The sequence below is a fragment of the Periplaneta americana genome, chromosome 4 (genome assembly GCF_040183065.1).
Source record: "Periplaneta americana isolate PAMFEO1 chromosome 4, P.americana_PAMFEO1_priV1, whole genome shotgun sequence".
Lineage (NCBI taxonomy): Eukaryota > Metazoa > Arthropoda > Insecta > Blattodea > Blattidae > Periplaneta > Periplaneta americana.
Genome location: NC_091120.1, coordinates 13862576 through 13889025, shown reverse-complemented (window position 1 = coordinate 13889025; position 26450 = coordinate 13862576). Strand labels below are relative to the sequence as shown.

Here is a 26450-nt window from a genome sequence, read left to right as displayed (position 1 = left end):
CATGTTACTTAAGCTGAACAGGTTACTGTGTGATACCTTCCCTGCTTTTAAACTCACGCTTTTACCATAATTAACAGAACTAAACATAATAATACTTATTATTTTCTTATTTATTATTTATAAGTGTTATTATTACTCTTTAATCATTTATTTTAATTCATATTTTCTTCTGTGGACACCAGAGCTTGGCAGACAGCGCCAAGTGGTGGAATTGAGAAATTATCCAATTTCAAGAAAATATTACTATTGTCAAGGCCGTATACAAAAAAGCGAAGGGAACATCAAGTCGGCCGTGCAACAATAGTACACAGGCCTTCGGATTTCACCTACAAAATTAATTCGCAATATGATCAGTGATGTTAAAGCGAATATATAATAGATGTGGCATCAGATCCACTTATAATTTACGAGTACTCAGTGAAAGTGATTTTCAATAAAGCGAAATAAATAATTCTATAATAGTATCGCTCAAAATAAGATAAAGAGAAAGCAATATCCCTGTTTATTATTTACAACATAAGATAAACTAGTCCATAAACATTTTAGAGTGGTATAGTAACTTTAAACGTAAAATAACCTGGCAGAAGGAACAAAATGGGTGGGTCTCGAACTCTGTACCTATCCACAACCATTTTTCCGCCTAAACGCAGCGTTAAAACAGCTAATTGGTACCAAAAGAAACATGTTGAGTCATTAATAAAATAAACATCAGACTACAGATTTCGCTGCCAATGACTCCACTACCATACGCAAACGCGCTTTCTTCCTCGTCAGTAGTCTAATTCGCACACTACTGAAACGCGTGAGGAAGAGTTAACCACAAGGTTAGGATGTATACTTTTGCATTTAAACACGTCTCTCCACCATATTGATCTCAGCCGATCACGTGACCTCTGTTTTCAAGGCTACCCTTCCTGAGATTATTAAGTGGTGATAACAATGAATGTAATACTCTAGGCTTATCTGTCTTCTATTCAAAATGAAACTGTATTCCTCGTCAAGGGTATTGTGTAGTCAGTACAGGTTCCTCTATTATCCATTTTCTCATAATAACAGAAAAAAGTCACCTTTATCTGTTTAAAAAGTCCAGATTTACATATACACTTTCAAGCAGATATAGAATAGGAGCAGAAACAAGAATAACCAAGGAAACCTGTCTCAACACATTCTTTGTTCACCATAAATTCTACTTGAATTATCTAGGATTTGAAATCGATCTCCAGCACTGGAAGCTGACGCTTTAGCCATTCGACTAGCCGTGTATCAAAGAGGCGACACATTGAAAGAAAGTTATAATCGTAATATTATATATTCCTGAATATAAGGCGCACGCGAATGTAAGGCGCACTCCAAAATAAAAGGTGTAGATAATGAAACAAATTTCGAGCAGATGTACCTGAAATATTTATATAATAAACAGACTTGTTCAATTACTGCTGTAAATGTTAAATAAAGTTTATTCGACAATTACCATACATTATGTGAATACATATACATAATTTTAAGAATATCCACATTTTATACGAATGTAAGGCGCATCTCAATTTTCAGCAGCCAATAATTGAAAAAAAAGTGCGCCTTATATTCGAAAATATACAGTAGTCGCTCTCGATTCTTGTCTCTTGCTGATCCATTTTTTTCAGGAAGAGGGTAAAAGGATTTATTTTCCATATCGGCAGTTGCAGCTTAGAGCACTTAGACATTGGTGAAGCAGTGTCTTGTTATCCTTTCACTCTCGAATGCAATGTAACGCTCTTTCAGGCGGTTAAATGCAATGCAATGTGCCATGATTCCGCTGACTGGGAAGTTTTCTAGTTTGGCAGTTAATTGCTCTGACTGGTCCCGACTATCAGTTGATGAGTTGACAAGATATTTTTGTGCGAGATCTTGCGTATTTGTTTGGTTTCCGCACAAAACCAATCCGCGGAAAGTCTAAAATTCCACATTCAGTATTCCCAACCTAACACACATAACAATTTCCCTCTTCTTACCGCTTAAGTGACATATTGATTTTACTGCTTTAGGCTTTTAACATATTATTTTTAGAGACGTTCAATATAGTAATAATTATAAATTGGAAACTTACCACTGCAATTTCACCTAAATTGCACTGTTAATTATTGTTTTTAAATATTTGCAAAAATTAAGTAAACTCTACAACTCCACTAAAGTTACTGCATTCGTGATGCAAGTAACATTAAGGAAGCCGTGAAAAAATCAACAAGATTCCAAACTCATCATAGACTGGGGAGAAAAAAGACAGACGTATATCACGGCCTGCTGGAGTATAGTTTATTTATTTAAATTTAAATATACAGAATAAAGAATACAATTACAAAACAAACAAACAAGAAAAATAGAAGTAAAATAATACAAGCAATATAAAAAGAAGATAAGTAGTATTAACAAAATTTGAGACCGAATGAGCAGCGCTCGTGCTCGGTCGCAGTTCAGATATAATATTAAAATAAAACATAATAATAATAATAATAATAAAAATAAATAAGTAAAATAAAATAGGAACTAAATTATAATTACAGCGGCAATGGAATTATATAATATAATATTAACACTAGAGAAGGATAATATCGCACGTGAAAAGTAGGACTAATATATATTTCAAAATTATAGAATACAAATATAATATAGGTTGATTAATTCATACACATAGGCTATAAATTTATTTAATCAAATTGAAGATATTAACACATTTCTAATTTTCTTGTTGTATGTTAGTGGGTTACATGTTAGAAGTTCTGGGTGTAATTTAGTTAAAGCATTGTACAACCGAGGGCCAAAATTTATGCTATGCTTTAAACCAGCAGATGTGAGACATTTAGGTTCTACTAATGTTGAATTAATATTTCGCCTTGTGTCATAATTGTGTGTCTGTAATACAAACTTATTAGCCTTACAGCGTATACTTATAAATTTGTTCAATATTAAATACATTAAATTCAGAATAAATTAATTTAGTTGGATAATCGAAACGTTTCTTCAAACAAATTTTAATTATTCCTTTTTGTAGTAAATTTAACGGACTAAGATTAATTTTTGTACTTCCACCCCAAACAATTATACCATACTGAATGATAGACTGAATAATGGCACAGAAAACATTTTAAAGCAACAATGTTGAAGATAGATATTTTTGTTTTGCAAATTTGCCGTCATTGAACAGAAACCAAGACGGAGATTTCATTGCGATTAATTAGTAATTCCTCTTTCAGGTATGTAATCAACGATCTTCGCACAAAATAATGTACGATACACGAGCGATATGTTTTCTTTCAATTCTCGAAAATTAAAAAAGCTCAACTACGTTTCGTTTTTTCAAACTTTTCCTCGAACATGAAAACTTCAACATACCGCTCTTGTAACGCATATTACTATTACAACTATTAAACATTAAATCCACAAGATACAGCCATAAGTAGACGAATATACTAACTTCGCCTTAGTTATAATTTGAGAGCCTTGAGAAGAGTTCGTACCTGAGTGACTCCGATGATCATCAAAATATTAGTGACGAAACTGAGGACGCAGGAGAGGATCAGCACCACGAGGAGCAGTTTGGCGGCTGAAAACAACAAACATTAGAAACTTTACCTACGTTATTACTGTATTGTATTGTATTGTATTGTATTTATTAACATTCCACGGTATTCATACATTGCTTACAACTAGAAAATGGAACAAGTCAAAAAACTTAATACTATTATAAAATCTTAATTTATAGTCACAGTCTAGATGAAATATATAAAGACGAGATTTACAATATAGTCTACTAGTACAACACAAAGTTTTAGTATCAATTTCATGAAGTGTTATTGAATGTCATGAAGTTACCTACAGAATAGAAGGCGTTAGAAATTAAGTACTTCTTTAATTTGGCCCTAAATAATTTTATGTTTTGAGTTTAATTTTTTATATCGATAGGGAGGCTATTAAAAAAATTTACTGCCATATAACGCACTCCTTTTTGATAGCACGATAGACTTGCCGATGGAGTACGAAAGTAATTTTTGACGTGTATTTATGCTATGAACTGTTGAATTAGTTACAAAGTTTTCACGATTACATACGAGGAAGATTATATTAATGAAAAGCTATACTGAGAAGCCATGGGCATTATTTGTAGTTTTTTTAAAATAGTCCTACACGATTCCCTAGATTTGGTACCTACTATTATTCTAATTACTCTTTTTTGTAATAGAAATATACTGTTACTATCTGTGGAATTTCCCCAGAATATTATTCCAAAACTCATTACCGAGTGGAAGTATGAAAGTATTGTGTTTGTTTTTCTAGTATAATGTAACGTAGTATGCTTTTATGTAACGTAATGTAGTGCAATGGAACATAATGTAATACTTTGTTATAGACCGCGTCTGTGACTCAAAGCTAGCGCCCGGGTTCGATCCCAGGACAAGTCGTGATGGAATTTGTGGTGGACAAACAGACGTTGTAGAGGGTTTTTCTCGGGTTACTCTCGCTTCCCTGAATCATTCACACAACACTTTTCATCTCCACCTCATTTTCATCTATCATCTGCCATAGTAAAGACAGGCTGGTGTGAAGTCTTGAAGGTAGTAGGCTACGTGTTTCTGATACTGATAGGAAGGGCTTGGTTCTATGGGACCCTGGGGCATATCAGACCATTCGCCCGCAAAACGAGATCTGGTTCTATCAGGACTGAGGCAAGACGGCCCACCTATCAGTATCGGGTTCACGAATTCCATCCAGGCCACTTGTCAGACATGGACAATCATCGGATATACAGAGTCTTAAAAAAAGTATTATATATTTTGAGAGGAAATAGTAGCCTATGCACCAAAACAAGAAAAAAAGTATTTACAGCATTCAACTCATTTATTCCTATGTTTCATACAGCCAAGACCACTTTGAGATCATTACACAACAGTCCTGTCGCTCTTATTTCTGGCAGCCAATCACGTTGCAGGTCGGGCACATTTAAACGTGTGCGTCTTTTCATTCGCTGCCGATGATGTAATGCATTTCCTAAAGCTCGATAAATACTTAATATAATCGCCCGCCATTTTGGCTCTTTCGTTCGCGTTCTCAGAAAACACACAAGGACGTTATTTGCGCTCAATTATTTGCTCAATTACAGTGCGTTTGATTTATTATCATAGGAGCTACAACATGATAATGTTTAACGGTGCGGCAAATAAATTCCTCGTCTGGTAGCTCGGCAACGAAAGAACAAAAATGGCGAACGATACTACCTACCTAGACTTTATAGAGCTTTCACTTCCTAAGACGTAAGCAAAGAGGAGGAGTCACGCCGGAAATAACAGCGACACGACTATACATCGAATATTTTCATACCTTTCCATGATATTAAAAACACTTTCCTATTAATTTAGTGTGAATTCAAACAAATTAGTTCATAGTTTTTTTTTTTTTTGTAAATTAGTAAACATAAATAATACAGAATATAACACCGAAAACAATAGTTAAATTCAGCATATACTCGTTAAGTTTTCTATTTTGTCGACCTGAACATGGAATGTAAAACAAGATCAAGGGCGCCCGCAGGATTCAATCTCAATGGCAGCAAGATGGTTAGAAAATTACAGAAAGCGGATGGACAAGGAGAGAGGAAATTGATCATAAAAAGTAGCCAGTTCTGAAACATAAATTACCCTGCGCACCAGAGGTTGCATCGGACGTTTTCGCTCGAGCGCCAAGTAGTTCATAGCATAATCCGATAGGTAGCGCACATGCATGATGGGTAAAATTGTCACAGGCGATAAATCCTCTAACGGTATAAGCCGAGCGTTAGACATTCGTTCTTGTTACAGTGATGAACTGTGTAGTAACATCATAGATGTTTATCATTTCAAAACTTGCAGTGTTTAACTGACCTCTCCATAGTACAACTACAAAACTTGCTTTAAAATGTAATATAAATGTTGTAGGTAAGTTAAATGTTTTTTTTTTTCTTCCACACAGGAGTTATTTTGTTTTTGCCACATCTGATAGATGTTATTGGATGTAAATGCAATTATTACAAACGGAGAACACAATCACGATAATGCAAGAACCGTATCAAGTTTTCTAGTAATAATAATAATAATAATAATAATAATAATAATAATAATAATCTCTAATAATTAGTGTATCAATCTTTGCGTCTGTAACAGTTGTGCAGCATGGTTATTCGTTTTATTATATTTTCTGTGACGTTATCTCTGTACTAATATTGTTATTAATCTACTTCTATATCAATAATATTTTGTAAAACATTTCTACATTGTCACAGTATATAGGCGGAACACTATGTATGGACCTATCATATCATATATATGTGGTAAATCAAATATTGAATAATTATTAATTAGCAATAATAACTTGTATCGAAGTTTTTCATACTATTTTATTTATAACTTCATGTTCCTGTTTTGGTACGTTCCATTGATTGTTCCATTAAACGTTTGTCATAAACGCAGAAAATGAAGCCTTATTTTTACCGTGTGAGAAAAACATATGTGTATCTTATCTGTCGCCTTCCATACAAGATAAGACATGTAGGTCAGATGACCTGTACTGTAATTCTATTTATTACGAGCGTATCACGACCGATCGTATCTCACTCGAGGGTGCGACACTCGACTGAGTTCAAGCGAGCGATTTAACTCCATTGCAGCACTCTGCTGCGCACATATTCATAGTTTGAAGGAGTCACTTTTCTTGAATTTCATTGTTTACTGAGGGTTTGAGAAAACATGTATCGAACTCGTAAAGTCGTAAAAAATAAAAATCTCAGTGGTAACAATTGCTACCACTGGCTACCTTCTGCGGACGCCTTTGAATAAGATTGAAACTTCGAGATCAACATTGGAGGAATAGAATATACAGAGTGTTTCAAAAATACGGGGCATAATTTCAGGTATGTATTTCCCACATGTAGACAATCAAAATAGTTCATTACAACATGTGTCCGGAAATGCTTCATTTCCGAGTTATGGCCTTCACAACATTGAAATTCACCGGAAAGTTTTTCTTTCCGCAGGTCGTTGTCATTACAGAAGATGTTCAAAATGTCCACCTCCTGCTTGAATACAGACCTCACATCGATGTCTCATTGACCTGCGAACACGATCCCAAACTCCAGGAGTATTGCGTATGTCCTCAGAACATGACACAATTCGATTCCGAAGGGATTACAAATCAGGCACCGGAGACGAATAAACCAATGATTTTAAATGGCCCCACAAGTAGAAATCGAGAGGGTTCAGATCAGGTTAGCGTGGAGGCAAAGCAATTGGGCCACCTCTACCTATCCATCGATCAGGAAACCTTCGATCCAAGTACCGGCGAGCCGTACGACTGAAGTGTGCAGGAGCGCCATCATGCAAGAAGTGAATGTGTTGACGATTGATCAGTGGAGTATCTTCTAAAACATGAGGTATGGTGTTTTCCAGGAAGTTTGTGTACGCCTGCCCCGTAAGTCTGTTTACAAGTACATGGGGGCCAAGTAATCGATCACCAATGATATCGGCCCACATGGGAAAACCGCACCTGGTGATGAGATGGAACAGTTGCACGTGGGTTTTCATACGCCCATACATGCTGATTGTGGAAATTTGTTATGCCATCTCGTGTGAACTGTGCTTCATCTGTAAATAATACTAAGGCAGGAAAGTTTGATATACACCACACTGCTGCAAGAACCACTGACAGAACCTAACTCGTGCAGGGTAATCTGCTAGTGACAGGGCCCATACACGTTGCAAATGATAAGGATACAATTGATACTCTTTCAACAGTCTCCAGACAGTCGTATGAGGAACATTGACTTGCAACGCTACCCTTCGTGTGCTGATAGAAGGAGTCATGTTCACAGCCTCCAGAATCTCCTCCAGTACTTCTGGAGTTGTAGATCTTGGTCGTCCCCTTCCCAAACCAGGAGAGTTAAATTTTCCATACTCGCACAGACGGTAATGGAGACGTACAAATGTCTTCCGATCTGGACATTGTCGCTGTGGGTACCTCTCCTGGTACAAACGACGAGCCAGCGCAGCATTGCCGTCCGCCTTACCGTACATGAAGTGTATCTCTGCCAGCTCTTGATTTGAATACATGTCGCACAGTCTAACTCCTACACAACACTGAATGTAACCTTCGCCTCGGAATGAACTGTCAGAGTGGCCTCTTAATGTCTCCTATGACGGCAACCACCTGCGGAAAGAAAAACGTTCCGGTGAATTTCAATGTTGTGAAGGCCATAACTCGGAAATAAAGCATTTCCGGACACATGTTGTAATGAACTATTTTGATTGTCTACATGTGGGAAATATATACCTGAAATTATGCCCCGTATTTTTGAAACACCCTGTATATTCTAGTCTGAACTTCTGGTCTTGAGGCTATAATAAATATGATGCACTTTGAGACTCACAGGTGATGCCCTCCAGCAACACCTCGTCTCCCTCACTCGCCTCCTTCTTGCCGCTCTCCAGTTGCAACATGTTGATCGGGGTGAGCACGCTGAAGCCGATGCAAGCCAGCACCGTGACCACGACTGAGAACACCTGCAACAACAGTTCAGATTCACAAGAAAGAATCATAAACAGAACGTCTCTCTGGTTAACACTTATCTTATTTATATATATATTTCATTTTGAATCTTGCGTACACTACTTTTAACACTTGACTGTAATTAATTGATTAACTAGCGGACTTACTCATGTTAATTATGTAAGATTTGTGAGCACAAATCTTCAAAATGAAATATATATAAATAAATGTGTGTTTGTTGTCGATTTTTGTTACACAACACATCTAACCACCCCATACAACACAAACATGCTGCATTCAGGACAATGGTACACAGATTACTCAACATACCTATGAGCCAACAACACTACAATGAAGAAGTGAACACAATCAAATACATAGCACAAGAAAATGGTTACAATCCAAACATAATAGACAACATCATAAGACAGACAAAACAAAAACTTAACAAACACAAAAACACGCAAAACACAACACAAACACAAGAACACAAGAAATACATCACATTTACATACGAAAACAAAAGCACACATAAGATCGCATCTTCATTCAGAAAGCAGAAATACAACATAACATACAGAACAGAAAACACAGTACAAAGACATCTCTACACACAAAAAACACAAGCAAATAAATACGACCGCACAGGTGTATACAAACTCACATGTAATAGTTGCGACAAGTTCTACATAGGACAGACAGGCAGATCATTCCAAACACGCTACAAAGAACACATTAAAGCAATAACCAGAGGACACAATACATCTACATACGCCGATCACATAACCAATGCTAACCATACATACAATAACATAAATACGGACAAGGAAATCCTACACATACAACCCAAGAACCAAAAACTCAACACACTAGAACAATACGAAATATACAAACACACTAAAACACACCCCGATCAAATTCTCAACACACAGATCAATTTCAGTACACACACACTATTTGACTCCACTCTTCAACACCTTTCAACAATCAAATACACCCACATAACAGGCAGAGAAATTCGAGATGACGCCGTGATCTAGTAGGCTCTGAGGATGGTGCGTGAAGCACTGAAACAGCTGTAAGCCGCACAAATCTTACATAATTAACACGAGTAAGTCCGCTAGTTAATCAATTAATTATAATATATATTTTTGTTTATTTATTTATTTTCCGTTTATGACCCCCTAGTTTGTCTGAAAATTCAAACAAACTTTTTATTTCCAAGACTCTCATTATTTCCAACCATTTAAATCATTTACAGATACGTACAGAGAAAAATGTGGGTTTCTTCTTAACACGTCTAACGAAATCTAAGGTCCAGATTTTGATCTAACGTGTCAGATCCCGCAAAAAACACGTCATAACACGACATATCAGAGTAATTTAAACACTTTCATTCACACTCTGCTATACGGCTGTCATACTTAGACATTATTCGAGAGACAACGCTCAAATATACAAACATGCCAGAGAAAGATGCAAAGAAAAATACTGGGCATCACGCTACGAGACAGAATGACAAACGAAACACTACAAAGACTGACGAACACTACTGACGCAGCAGAACGAGCCACGGCAACGAAGTGGACCTGGGGGGGGGGCATGTGGCGAGACTACACCAGGGAAGATGGACCCATGCAGTCACGATGTGGGACCCCTACGTCGGAAAGAGAGGACAGGGAAGACCATGTCTCAGATGGTCTGACATGTTTGCCAAAGAGGCGGGGAAACAGTGGTCGAGGACAGCAAAGGACAGAGTTTTGTGGAAAGAACTAGGGAAGGTCATTGTAAATAGATAACATAATCAGTGTTAAGGTATTATAAATAGTAAAGTCAGTATTAGTGAAACTGTTAGATAAATGTTGTAAATAGTAAAGTCAGTGTTGGGAAAGTGTCAATTAAATAGTGTAAATAGCAATCAGTGTTTGTCAAAGTGATGGTGTTAGTATTATGTGGATAGTGCAAAAAATGGACAAAGAACAGAGTGCTGAGTCTAATTAAAGTTGAACAGGGTTATTAACCATGTCACAAAAGTAGTATACACGACAAGCTCGCCTGGATTGGCTCACCAAGCGAGTACACTTGAGCCATCCATGTCGAGGGGGTTCTAACCCCATCACAGGAGGCCTGTGCCCAACATGGGACATCATGGCAAGCATTGATTGATTGATTGATTGATTGATTGATTCATTGATTCATTCATTCATTCATTCATTCAAAAATGGGGTCTAGGTTTTTATATAACACGTGCTAATAAGTGTTAACAGGTCATGTCAGCATAGCGTGTATGTAGCTTTAGTCTAAACATAAAGAGAGAATAATGTTCTGTTAAGGTGAATATCTCAAAATTAAGCGAGAATAGAATTGTCCAGTGTAAAAACTATATTACTGTCAACATCATTAACTTCACTATCATCACCATCATCCAGTCATGGATGTAGGTCGAAAGAAGATATGTTTCTTTATTAACGTAGCTATCCTAGGACTTCTTGATTGGTCTTCCCGTTTGTCTTTCCACTTTTGGTTCATAATTTATTTGAACTACAGCTCGTTTATATCCATGGTTACGAGGACATTAAGGACATCTTAACTGCAATGAAAACAACCTATCTCGAGTATAAAAATACGAGTATGAAACTAAACAATAACTAAAATAAGAAATTAATGTAATGAGCATACCTACAGTAGTAAAACTATGATCTGATAAATCACAAAGTAAGAGACATAAGTACGTGAATGGATAAACTTCGAGCTCAACTGGGTAACAGCCTAATTTTAAAATGTTGTGAGCATGGAGCTACATAATTTTAATATTATATTGTAACTATTTAAAATGATGTACAAGAGGTTCCCATTAAAACATGCCTAATAAGGGAATGTGAGGGAGCAGTCTCGATTTTATTTTCAGAAAGATTTTTTCTGACTATTTCGTTTATATGTCGTCACTCCATTTTCGGCCAATTAAGTGTAATGAAATTTTGAATTCCAATCAATCACAGTCATACATCGCGATAATTTCTGCAGCTCGATTTATCACTATCAATTTATCGCATTATCGTTCTTTGTTTAGCCAGTGTCGCCAAAATTTTGCACGTAAGTCGATGATGTACTAAATAAAGTGCGAAATCCTACTTCCACATCTACATCGTCTTCTTCTAATTCCATGTCCATTGTATCTAAAGAAAATGACACTCCTTCATAACAATAATTAATGTATTAATCAGGTTATTTGTAATTATACTATAAAAGGTATCCCCGTCACATGCCATGAAGGGACTTCGGGGGCATGGAGGTAGAGACCCATGCTTTCCATAACCTCGGCACTATAATAAGGTGGTGTGGTCAGCACAACGCTCTGACCGCCTTTTACCCCCGGGAAAGACCCGGTACTCAGTTTTATAGGAGGCTGAGTGAACCTCGGGGCCGTTCTGAAAGTTTGGCAACGAGAAAAATCCCGTTACCACCCGGGATCGAACCCCGGACCTTCCAGTCCGTAGTTACCCTGCCGCCGTAATTATACTATAAAATGTTTAAATTAAATAATAATTTCAGCCGATAATGAAAACGTAGTTCTGTTATAATAACAAGAGGAACGCGCAGTACATTTAATTAACATTTTTAAACCTGTATTTCGCTTTTCTCAATTGGCATTACTGAAAAACATTCAATTTCATTATTGCAGTAATCGTTATTCATCTATTTCGACTTCACAATGTCTGTGTGCGAATTTTAGGGATCTATTATTTACATTTTTATTTTATGCACGAAATAGTCTGTAATAAATGACACTCGAGGTCTGAGATTTGCCGATAAATCCACGACATTAGTATAGACAAATTGCTATACTTCAGTGTGTTATTTGCCGTGTCGCATCGTAAACGCAATATTCATGGAAAGCGTGCGTGCGAACTGTACGTAACTTACGTGTTACTGCATTTAAAGCAACTACATTTCAACAATCGGAAGATTAATAGTTTAGTGATTAAAAAGGCATGTTTTATCGCTGCGCATTCTGGCATGACATTTCCTACCAACACATTAATATGTTGCAGTGTTTTAGTGATTACTTATGAAATTGTTTGTGGATTTTCGGTTCTCGCATTATAATTTTTCCCATTTACATTAAATGTAAATTCAGCTTCCTGTTAACGTTTTCATACAGAATTCAGAACAGGTTACTTATAAGCGGGAAGTATCAGCAAATGGATAATGATATGTTAATAGGTAATAAGTTCTTCATCTCAGAACCAGAGACATGATGCATTTATAAAATAACAGTTGATCCACGAAATATAAACTACACTAAATATAGGCTACTAAAGGGCAGGGTATTCACACAATATACATTATATGGCAATAGAATAAACTTTCAGGCTAATGAATTTATCTCATTTTCTGCTAGTGGACTACACAAGTCTCTCGACAGTATACAACTACTCAGAACCATAGGTAAGAGGTTGAAGAAGAAATATCTATGTATAGATGAAATTATTGGGGATCATCAGTGTGGTTTTAGGCGTAATAGATCAACTATTGACCAGATATTTTGTATTCGACAGATAATGGAGAAAAAATGGGAGTATAAGGGTACAGTGCATCAGTTATTCATAGATTTAAAAAAGGCATATGACTCGGTTAAGAGAAAAGTTTTATATGATATTCTTATTGAATTTGGTATTCCCAAGAAACTAGTTCGATTAATTAAAATGTGTCTCAGTGAAACGTATAGCAGAGTTCGTATAGATCAGTCTGTCAGATGCGTTTCCAATTCACTGCGGGCTAAAGCAAGGAGATGCACTATCACCTTTACTTTTTAACTTTGCTCTAGAGTATGCCATTAGGAAAGTCCAGGATAACAGAGAGGGTTTAGAATTGAACGGGTTACATCAGCTGTTTGTATATGTGGATGACGTGAATATGTTAGGAGAAAATCCACAAACGATTAGGAAAAACACGGGAATTTTACTGGAAGCAAGTAAAGAGATAGGTTTGGAAGTAAATCCCGAAAAGTATATGATTATGTCTCGTGACCAGAATATTGTACGAAATGGAAATATAAAAATTGGAAATTTAGCTTTTAAAGAGGTGGAGAAGTTCAAATATCTGGGAGCAACAGTAACAAATATAAATGATACTCGGGAGGAAATTAAACACAGAATAAATGTGGGAAATGCCTGTTATTATTCGGTTGAGAAACTTTTATCATCCAGTCTGCTATCGAAAAATCTGAAAGTTAAAATTTATAAAACAATTACATTACCGGTTGTTCTTTATGGTTGTGAAACTTGGACTCTCACTTTGAGAGAGGAACATAGGTTAAGGGTGTTTGAGAATAAGGTGCTTAGGAAAATATTTGGGGCTAAGAGGGATGAAGTTACAGGAGAATGGAGAAAGTTACACAACACAGAACTGCAAGCATTGTATTCTTCACCTGATATAATTAGGAACATTAAATCCAGACGTTTGAGATGGGGAGGGCATATAGCACGTATGGGCGAATCCAGAAATGCGTATAGAGTGTTAGTTGGGTGGCCGGAGGGAAAAAGACCTTTAGGGAGGCCGAGACGTAGATGGGGAGATAATATTAAAATGGATTTGAGGGAGGTGGGATATGATGATAGAGAATGGATTAATCTTGCTCAGGATAGGGACCAATGGCGGGCTTATGTGAGGGCGGCTGAACCTCTGGGTTCCTTAAAAGCCAGTAAGTAAGTAAGTAAGTAAGTAAGTAAGTATACTGCAAACAAATAGTGAAGAAAAAACTGTGAAAGTAATAAATCCGATTGGTTACAGTGTGTTTCACCGAGAAATATTCGTCCTTCTGTTGGGTGTGGTTTACAAATTTGAAAAGTGTTTTGAGGAGTAGCATGGGCCTACATTAAACAAATTCAAAAAACGTAGCACAAACATTTGCTAATATACTGAACGAAAAGATCTCTAGTAGGCCTATAGATCCATTCGTTATTGAGTGATACTACAGAACTCGATCATCAAGAAAGCTCTCAACAAACGCCGGCAAGGGCAGGAAAGTAAATCGTCTACAACTAGCCGTAAAACAGCGAAGAAAATTAAGAAAATCGTCAACTATGTAATGTGAGCACAATAACATGACATTCTTCTTAGAGAGTCGTTCTGTATTATTTTCATATCCTCGTTGTAAGGAAATATGTGTTTCATCAGTGTCTAAAGAGCCCACAATAACTGAAAAATTGTTTGGGATCACAATGGTCTTTTTATGAGTGCCATAAATATCTTCGTTGCATTGTTTTCTATAGTACGAGGCATGTTAAAGGCCCAGACTTGACGGCAGATGACTTCACGAGCAGTGCGAAGGGGTCTGTTGGCCACTACTGTATACTTGTTTTTTTTTTTTAAAGATGGGACATGACAGGAGCGTTGCGATCGGAAAAACAACTGAATGTCACATAGCGTGGTAGGCAGCAGCGGCTGGTGGTCAAAATAATGAGTGTGCTACAATTTCTATATTGGCCTACTGTATACACTTATATGTATTTATCTTAATTTGAGACACGCCTAGTGACGAAATATGAAATCCATACGACGTTCCTTCCTACTGCAGAGCCTGTCAATTACCCTGGAGTTAAACCCTTCAACTTGGATATCATACTCTTTTCTATTGACAGTGTTACTTCACAGAATGGATCCTGTGAATTGTTGGAGGCTATGTATCATAACAATTGAACAGCTCCATCTATATTCCGGAAGGCAGGTGTTCCGTATAGAACTCAAAGTTGTGTCTTTAACACTCTTTTGTTCAGTACAGTATAGCTGTTGACAGCAACTTCAAGTTAGCGTTAAGGAAAATTAGGCTATCCAAAAATTGCCAGAAAATTTGCTGTTTAACAATTTTGTTGCATCTAGATAGCTTAAAGACTGGAAATGGTGAGTAGTTTTCTGAATTATACGGTCACTTACTTCCTTGGCTTCAGTTTTCTGGGATTCCATTCTCCGTCGCTTGCCGACTGATTCAGGAGGAACCTCAAAAACCAGGTATACGGCAGCAGCAGTCGGACACTTGAATTACCAAATAGGCCTACATTGTAAATAGTTCCGAGTTCTTCCACAAACAAGCATTCTCTCGTTACGTTTTACTTTTGCAATCTCCAAGCTGTGTTGTGCTGAAGCTGACTACAGCACTTCCCCGCGTAAAAATAGCCAATCAGGGCAGTGATTTCAGCTTCGCACATGCGCATTAATTGTCTACATTCTCATTTAGAGTTTTGAGTAGCACATTGTACCCCCTGAGGCACCAAAGAGCTAAGAGCGAAGACTAAACACTCTATAACGCGTCATGAACATAACCACAGAAAATTGTCAAATGGCAGATCAGATACTATGGTGGTTTTGCAAATACATTATTTGAGCAAAATTATCATTGTGCTATAGCACTGTAGCACATAAGGACGGGCCGCCCCTGGTGGTAGGCCTGTTGCTATGGTAACAACGGTTGAGTTGCCAAACTTACAGTACCCCCGTGGCGAGTGCTCTCTTGGCGACATTTATTGTGCACACAGTGTTAGCATTGGTACGTTTCGTCTTTGATTCCCTGTCGATTTTTGTATTGTTTTCTTACCTTCGCGTCAACTGTCAATGAATGTTTTAACGTCAGCCATCTTAACGTCAACTGCTAGCTTCCATCAGCTGGCAGCGTGGTAGTCCATATTGGCAACATGGCACTGTAGTTCCAAGCTCGGCCGCTTAATTGTCCGTCCCATCTTTCAAAAAAATAAGTAGAGTTGTGGGTATCACGTTCCCATTTGCGACCTCCCATTGTTAGAGAACGCAGCTCACTTGGCCATCTTTGTGCGAGGCGTGAGGTGAAGTTTACTTTGCGTTGAGTGTCGCAAACCCGCAATCGATGCGTCCGTTGTTGACACGAGTATCGACTCGCGATGGTTTCTAAGTAAAGGGGGAGGAACCAACCACCTCATGCCGCGAGCAATGAAGAACTATGGTTCTGAGGGGAAAAAATGTGTCTGTGATTTTCTTGCAAGAACAGGAAGCCACAAACGAAAGTATTCAATCGACAATTCTTTACTATAGTTCAGCGATGTCAAAAGCAAGCGCATTTTGTGACCTTGAAATCATTCGCAGGGGCCAGGCGCTAGGACATGGCTAGGAGATGGACAAGGTGAATCGTGTAGAAACCTGCTGATTGCAGAGGGATAGGAAGTCAGTGGTGTATGAACAGTAGGCTGGCGTCCTGAGTGTAAAACCACAGTCTATAGTCCCGTCGCTCTAATTTCCGGCAGCCAATCACGTTGCAGGTCGGCTACATTTAAACGTGTGTCTTGTGATTCGCTGATGAAGATGTAAAGCATTTCCTAAGGCTGGATAAATACTAAAGATATAATCGCCCGCCATTTTGGCTCTTTCGTTGGCGTTCGCAGAAAGCACACGAGGACGTTATTTGCCGCTCAATTATTTGCTCAATTACAGTGCGTTTGATTTATTATCATAGGAGCTATGACATGATAATGTTTAACGGCGTGGCAAATAGATTCCTCGTCTGGTAGCTCGGCAACGAAAGAACAAAAATGGCGAACGATACTACCTATCTAGACTTTATAGAGCCTTGACTTCCTAAGACGTAAGCAAAGAGGAGGAGTCACGCCTGGAATAACAGCGTCGCGATTATAGTATATACAGTCACGAAGCTTGAGTTATGAGGGTGCTAGGAACAATAGACTGTGCCGGTACTATTTCGCATTGTCTGTAATGAGGCAATATTAGTGATCCTAGTGGCTAGCAACTATCTATGGATGCATATTTACTACGTATTGAGCTTCGTGACTCTATATAGTAGACTGTGGTAGAATTGTAGATGAAATGTGATATGAACAAGAGAGGAAATTTTCGCTCGCATTTTACATGCTTGTGGTCAAGTAAAGAAATGCCCGAATCAGCTCAGATCAGCAACACATCAGCTGTCTACAAGAGCTGCAAAGTGTATTGAAGTTGACGATGGAAAAGTACACAATTAAACAGTACAGAATTAAACAGAATATAAGGTAACAATGTTTTAATTTACTATCACCTGCACTTTTCCCGTTCATCATTGTTTCGATTAGTTTCCTCCGAAATCGCTAAGAACAGGATAATATATTAATATTTGAGGGGAAAAAATTCGCTCCGGCGCCGGAGATCGAACCCGGGTCCTTAATTCTACGTACCAAGCGCTCTGACCACTAAGCTACGCCGAATTCAATCCACAGCACCGGATCGAGCCTACCTCCTTCAGTGTTTCCCTTTGTGGCCTGACTCCAAGTTAGGCATATATGTTGACGTATATGTCTAGTGTCAACTGCCATTATACTAGGAGCGCACTCAGCTGAGTGACTTGTTGGCCGGGATTCCGAAGTTGTGATGCACTGCTAGCTATGAGAATATTATGGATTTATTAATTTGTCCTACAGAGTAATCTCTGTAATGTTGACAATTAATATTTGAGGAGAAATATGCATAATATTCTCATAGCTAGCAGTGCATCATAACTTCGGAATCCCGGCCAAATAAATCACTCAACTGAGTGCGCTCCTAGTATAATGGCAGTTGACACTAGACATATACGTCAAAATATATGCCTAACTTGGAGTCAGGCCACAAAGGGAAACACTGAAGGAGGAAGGCTCGATCCGGTGTTGTGGATTGAATTCGGCGTAGCTCAGTGGTTAAAGCGCTTGGTACGTAGAACCAAGGACCCGGGTTCGATCACCGGTGCCGGAGCGAATTTTTCTCCTCAAATATTAATTGCTAACATTACAGAGATTATTCTGTGGGACAAATTAATAAATCCATTATATAGGATAATGTATGTTCATATACAAATTAAAATGCATAATTTTGATTGTTCCCATATAAATTGCAATTGTTCAGTTATTAATGAAGTTAAGGAGGTTAAATACTTTGGTATAATTATTGATAATCATTTAAAATGGAATAATCATATTCATTACTGTATATTTGTAATAAATTACGTAAAACATTTTATTACTTTGTTGTCCTAAGAAATGTTTTGTCAATTAACTGTTTACGTATAATTTATTTAGCATTATTTCAATCTATATTTATGTATGGTATTATAGGTTGGGGTGGGACTTATAAATCCAACCTACATCCGTTAATTTTACTACAGAAAAAAGTATTAAAATTTGTTAGAAAAAGCAGAAAGATTACTCAACTGAATTGCTGTTTAAACATTTTTGAAAGGTGTATACATAAATATAGAACTAAAAATACGAATTCTCTGCGTTTGTCTGAACCTAAATGTAAAACCAATGCAGCTTTTTATCATAGCATGAGTCAAGGTCCCAGATTATTAAACAAAATTTTATTCTAATATTATTTTAACCACGAATCCTCTCCAAATTAATAAAAAAATAAAAGAATTTGTATTGGATTTGTAGTTTGGGTTTAAACATATTAAACACTTTTTAATCTCTATTCACTCTCAATTTTAATTTTATTTTTTTCTGTATTGGAATTCCCTCCTGAGCACGAGCCTTAAAGCTGGTTCACAATAAACCGAAAACGTAGACGACTATGCATATCGATATGCATGTCAATAACGATATGTAAAGTCGATATTACGCATTCTGATGTTATTTGTGTATAATTGACCAATGGCGTTCTCTCATGAGTACAAGGCAGCCAACATAAACACAGGTTAACCAACTTCGAAATTTCAACTGAAACATTTCATTAGGTACGGTAGTATAAATATGCCCATGCATCTTTATTATCACAACCTATTTTAAGTCTACCATAACATAATTTAATTAGAGAAGAAACATTTGTAATGGAACAAAAATGAACACAACAGTAGTTATTGAATTGAAGCATGAATATGTAGTGTGTAATACAACCAATACAGTAATAAAATATGATTCACTTACGATCGGTGTTCAAAGATGCAGCTATTGAGAGCCACGTATTCTCCTTCATTTTCTAATCTTTATACGAGGCGCGCCGCTTATCGTAAACGTGAGGATTTCCCTCAACACTCAATATTAGAATCTCATCAAATAAAACTTGCTCCATGATGCACAGCACAGAACAAAATAATGTATAGGTTATGTCACGGTCTTCTTGCTACAAAATATACGACGACAAAATAGCTTTTATATGGCAATAGAATGAATCTAGTGGGCTGTGATCGGAAACGTGAACGCCAAAGTTCCCGATCCCGGGCTCCGGCAAGCTTTTCGTTAATTGTGAATGCTCACATTTAAATGTACACATTTTAACAATTTTACCGTTTTCGTTTTCGTTCCGATTCTCGTTTCTGGTTTATTGTGAACCAGCCTTTACTTATTCAGAAGTGGGCCGTTTATCTTATATTGTATTAACTTGTATTCATTCCAAACTTACCACCAATACAGTAAATAAAAGAAATATAAAGTTTTTTGTTCAGAATCACCAATATTATCACCCCTCAAACCATGTACCTTTCCTCCTGACTCACCCTGTATATTAACTTGTGATTCCTGAAGGTGAATATGAAAATAAACACAAATCATATTAACACTTCTGTTTCAAATACCATACCTTACAATCTCCTTGTAGCCTGCATAAGGAAGATATTTTTCAGTTTATGGATAGAAGTAGATAAATAATTATGGGGACAGTAGAAATTACGTGTCATTTAAGATACAGTTTTGACCATTCCACGCTTCCTCATCACTTTTGAATGGATTAAATGGGGTAAACATATACTGTACATACTTGGTCACCCGTGATACACGATTCTTAAATTGTGCTCGACATACTCATTAAATTAAATGCCGATATATTACATTGATCCACAAGATCAATATGCAGTGTGGAGGTGCCACTTGGTTTCTTTCCTTGTCACTTTTTATTAACATTCCACGTTATGACGGGCTTTCTCTACGATGACGTCCACTCATTATGTTACACTTGTTTTAGGCTGGTTTCCGAGATTGGATTAAGATATGCATACACGTTTTGGCTCAAAATTGTAATTTTTAACCAATGTATTTGAAATTTTGTAGTTAATCTAGTGTCATTAAAATAATAAGTAGAACCAAATAACTTCAAAAAAATTTTGTGTAAGCTGCAAAAATTTTAAGTGAAAAAAAAAACTGTCAATATAAAAATAATTCTAGACTCCTTGGAGTCAATTCAATTAAAAAAAACTAAGTGATTAAATGATTCCTTACACTGTAGAAAGGGGCTGGCAATAAAGTAACGTAATGCACTTAAGGGGAGGCAGAGGTGAAATTTTCGAACAAAACTGAAGAAAAAATGAAAATTTGGTTTTTTCCATTTTTATTATCTTTATTTTGATATTCCGATGTTAGTTTTTGATTTTGTGCCCTTAAAAGTATGAAATTAAAACCAAGATAACTGTATTACTATATTATTCCCACAATAAACTAATACTTATCATTATTTATATACCTTCTCTGAACATATAAAGAAAAAGAAATATTGAAAATTTCTTACAATATTGTGTATGGAGCATTTTATATCAAACGATATAAAGTTTTATAAAACTATTAATATTTACAGAACTATTGTACTTAGAACGTTGAAACTTGGTATGTCCATTACTAATAACATACTTAGTATCCATGATCAATTTCAAACAAATCGGATGAATTTTGTGGATTTTGAAATATTCACCTCTGTCTCCCCTTAATATTTAGTAACATAAACAACTTTCTAGTACTAAATTGAAACTAAGTTTGTAAATTATCTTAGTTGGCTAATTTCGACTGCACTGTTTCAACTGAACTATTGAGGTTCTAGTTTATTACGGAACCTTTCTCATTTAATAAGGTTTAATTTGGTTAAGAATTAATTTTCGAGCTCAATTTTAAGTATATATATATTTTTTTTTAAGTTTGAAACATGTACGAAAGTATATATTTTGGAAAAAGGCGATTTGAAGTCTCTGAGATGAGGTTTCCGCGATCAGTAGCAGGAATTTCAAGATTTGAACATAGGAGAAATGAAGAGATAAGAAATGAACTTCAGACAGAAGAACTAAATCAACTCGTGAAGGATTATCAACAGTAATATCACTAGACGTTTTGATTTATCTAGAGAAAATCAAAACTCGAGTGGGATTTAATTGACTGTTACACGATTAGAAGAAAGTATATAAAGATTAGAAGTAACGAAGTACTCCAATACAATAAAATATTAATTGACTTACGAAAATACAACTGTCTTCAAATGTATTATTGTACCATCTCAACATTACAAATATTACGCTAGATGCATGCTAGATGGCAGTAGTGTCTTTATACAGACATTGTAATGATTACTATTCAATAAGTCTTAATATTAAACAATCTCTGATACGTGACTATCCATAATATCATATAGTAGAAGTTCTTTTTATCCTCTCAGAGCAGAAGCTATAACATAACCTAACTAATATACACAAGTGTTAGAAAAGTTTTAATTAACGACGATGACATAAAAAATAAACATGAATAATTTTAAAAGGAATAATTATTGAATGTACAATTTTCAAATTTGAATGTGGTTGGTGGTTCAATTGATGTTATTTTGGATATGTGCGTAATAGAAGTGGAACTCGTTGATTTAGGCCTACATGGTGTATTCAACTTATTCAGAATTTCCGAATGAATAATTTTAAAAGGAATAATTATTGAATGTACAATTTTCAAATTTGAATGTGGTTGGTGGTTCAATTGATGTTATATTGGACGTGTGCATAATAGAAGTGGAACTCGTTGATTTAGGCCTACATGGTGTATTCAACTTATTCAGGATTTCCGAATGGTGCTCTTCATTTATTTGTAAATCGGATTTCAGAAGATGCATAGGTATGAGCAGTGATTTTTATTAATTCTTGTTCTTGAATGCCAATGCGAGTCATATTTGAAACTGCTGTGCATCGACTGGAGTGGTTTGTAATTTTATATATATTTTTGACGTCCAGACCAGCGCAGTTTCAAATGTTGGCAAACAAAGAAACAAATGCTAGGGACGCGATAAAATTAAACAAATGCTAGGGACGCGATAAAATTAAACAAATGCTAGGGACGCGATAAAATTGTGCGATAAGCAGCCATGATTGGTTGAAATACGTCCTTTCGTACCGTTTTATTGGTCAAAAGTAGTATGACGTAGTAAGAGTGTAATAGTCAAAGTAAACGGATGCATCACCTAGGTAGGATGGAGGTAGAGCCCTTCCCAATGATAGCTTTCCAATACTATCCGAAAGGAAGAAGACATGTAGGTCGTCCGAGACTTCGATGGAAGCAACAGTTCTAATTGGGGACAGAATGGGTCGATGCCATGTTGTTGATGATGATGATGATGATGATGATGGAAAAAGAGGAAAGAAAGTAGCCTACCAGAGTGCGCGCGGATTGGCCTTTTAAATATTTTTTGTTGTTATTATGGTGGCAGAATCATTTTCTGAAACTATATATATTAGGTTTTCAAATAACACCAAACTGAAGATAAAACAAAATAAAAATGTGGTTAAAAATGTAATTTGAAACATAGACCTATAACTTATGTCTATCTTAATTCAGATATAGGTATTTCTATCCGTTCAAATTTAGCTTGGCACGGTTACAACTAAAATTCGTATTATGCCCTAAGAATATTTATATGTTCACTTCTCTGCACTATTCGGCAAATTAATCTTTTTGTAACACACACAAGAACGTAACTGCAATAATAATTATATAACTTACATATAAAGTTAATATAAATTATTTTGAATGATATATGCCAGAGAAGTTAATGGAAATTCTTTAATATCATCACAAAATACATGGCATTTTTAAAAACGAAGCATAGATGTTAGAGATGGGCGATAGTCATGAAAGTATCGATAGTACTATCGATTGTTGTTCCTACTATCGGTAGTTATAATTAAACTATCAGTACTATCGATACTTATTACAAACTTTTTTGTTAATTGGTTATAAACAGAATCTATTTCTGGATTTAATTATATATAAACACGTATTAAACTATTAATTTAATTATATATACTGAAATTAATCTGAAATACATATCAATAACACACAATATTATAATCTGTCCTTAAAATCCAACATTAGCCATCATCATATGTTTTCTTTACACATGTGGCCAGTGCTCCAAAATAAGTTTCACATTAAAATAAGCATTTCCATTTTGTTGGGATGCAGATGGTTTTGCCTTTTATTAAGTTTTCAGTTTTGGATAACAAACAGTCTTTCCGAGGGAACTGAAGATCCCAGTGAATACAGATACTTTCTGACCAACTTACTTAGTTGTGGGTGAATTGTGCATGATAAAAGGAACGGATAAGGGAAAACAAAATACTGAATTTGCTTAGTCAAATATAAAAAAATGAGTGCATGCTTGAAATTTGCGTAGTAGTTAAATATGGATTTAATGTAAAAAATGTACTTAATAGTAAATTGTAAGTTGAGTTTATAAATTATAATTGAGGATAACTATCTTCCATCATTTTTTAGATTAATGAATATCATGAAAACTGGTTCTTGCCAATCAGAAAGAGACCATCCAATGTCTCAACTCTCAATAGGCTATAAAGGGAATGTATCCTTCCCGGGTCTACTCTACCATCTCTATTAGATGTATAGAACGATTTTATTCTATCCATGATTGTAAAGTGAAGAATCGTGTGAGTCGTTCATTTACGATTCAAAAGAATACTTGGAATTATATAGTGGGATGTATTCTGAACAAACCGTTAATGAATCGTTACAAACGATTCGTAGTGTCTGACTGAATCGTTGAAAAAGAATCATGTTGCCCAGCTACAGTTTGAAACCCTTATAATATGAGCCGTTCAGAGCAAAAGTGGTGTAAGTCAAAATTGGGTAATGAGGTTTAAAGTAAAAATTGTGTAAAAATACAGCGCAAAGTAGCAATTAATATGTACTTCTTGCTATCCACTGACTAGTAATAGCTTAAATAAATTGAATATTAATTGCTACTTTGCGCTGTATTTTACAGAATGTTTACTTTAACCCTCATTACACATTTTTTACTTACACCACTTCTGCTCTGAACGGCTCATATTATGAATGACCTTTCCATTTTTCGATACTATCGGTAGTCACCAGAAGTATCGATAGTATTGGAAACAATTTGACTATCGATAGTTTCGATAGTTGAAGTCATAACCATCGATAGTATCAATAGTAGGCCTACTATCGACTATCGCCCATCACTAATTATTGATGTTATGAATTCAGTATAATAAATAAGTGGAAACTGTGTAAGTAAGATTTCTTAGAGCTGTTTTAGAATCAAAATACAAAAACGGAACAAAAATATTGTTATGAGAGAAAGAATATGTAAAAGAATATAGCAAAATAAATGAAATAACGTAAAAGTAAATTAAATACTCATGTCAATGAAATTTTCCTATAAAGGACGAGTATACTACGACAAACATTATTTTTGTAAACGAAACTTTGGTTGACTGGCTGACCTAGAACTAGGTGAGATTCGATTAGCGATTCATTGATCTATCCTTAAAATGGACAATAAACGAATAACAGAAATGAGGTAGGTATACTGTTAGATAGACATCAATGAAGCTTGAATTCTGTCGACATAATAGCGGTATTGATATTTAAGTGTACTCAAGTTCCATTTGCATTTCGATAAGCGATAAAAAGCAATTTTATTCCGAGAGTTTCATTTCGTTATAGAGTTACAATTTATTTCCAATGCCTAATCTACTATTCTAAAATTGCAATAACTTATATGACATCCTTAATTTTCATAACTCATCCCCTCCATAATTACACCTCACGGAACGCCATTACATACAAATCAAGCAACATTTTACTGAAAGTAAGTACAGAAATTATACTTACGATGTAGTACATTGCGATGAGAAGACTCGCAGTTTTTGGTGACAACCAGATACATGACTTCCATTTGACCGCCATGACGAAGTCTCGAAAGTTCTCTGCAACAGAAAGGAGAAACTAATGTTATATTGACTAGTGTCGTGCAATGTTTCAACATGAGAGGGGATATCAAGATACTACAAAATTCGCCCTACTCCTTAGCTTATGGTCTGGAGGAGGCTGGCAATAGACTACATAATCTGTCAGCAAGATACCAAACTTACAATATTTCTCTGGAAAAGAATATTGCACTATATACGAGGGTCAATCAATATATTTCCGAACTGCAGTTGTATATTTTATTGTACTGTTAAACATACATGCTCTTGTCACTGAAGGTCATTGCTTCCATGCCCGTTGAGTCAGTCTATCAAACAGCGTCAGATTGTCTTTAAGCAATGAACTTCTACACGTGATTTTGTGCAAACATGTCAAGGACCTATTGCGATTTTTCCTGGAACCTCTCCATGTACGCCTTATGGCTAATCTTCTTTTCTGCCTTTAAGTGATGCATTTAGTGCAGGTTCCAGGCGTTTCCCTGATTACAGATAACTTCTCTGTTTCCTATGACCTCTGTGTTGCCTACATTCAGGGTAGTCCGGAAACTTATTGATTGATCCTCATACATGTGAATGTATTTTTCCCTCTGAAAATTCAATTTAAAATTGTATGTAATATCTTATGTATAACAGTTATTATTATTATTATTATTATTATTATTATTATTATTATTATTAGTATTATTACACCTATTCTTATGACGCCATGAATTCATTGTAATTCTTAAGGATAATAAATATCTTTATTAACTCTTCGAGTGGTAAGGGTCTGTCGTTGACTCGTATCATGTTTTGCAATACGATAAACAGAATCACTTTATGAACGATAAGTCAGCAAGCAAAACATGATGGATTGCCTACATGTAGGCCTAAATACTAATGCAAATAATAAATATAAATATTAAATTTTGGTGGGAGTCATTTCGAGCAC

General features: G+C 35.9%; 1 protein-coding gene across 2 annotated transcripts in view; it reads right to left on the bottom strand.

Annotated features, from left to right (window-relative positions):
• LOC138697523 (uncharacterized) overlaps positions 1–26450 on the bottom strand; it is a 65629-nt gene that overhangs the window by 19713 nt on the left and 19466 nt on the right. For both annotated transcript variants that reach the window (XM_069822833.1, XM_069822832.1), the window contains exons 2-4: positions 25425–25519; positions 8429–8561; positions 3495–3580 (exon numbers count right to left, since the gene is read on the bottom strand). In XM_069822833.1, the coding sequence (XP_069678934.1) occupies positions 3495–3580; positions 8429–8561; positions 25425–25499 (294 nt within the window). In that variant the 5' untranslated portion in view covers positions 25500–25519. The remainder of the gene's footprint in view (positions 1–3494; positions 3581–8428; positions 8562–25424; positions 25520–26450) is intronic.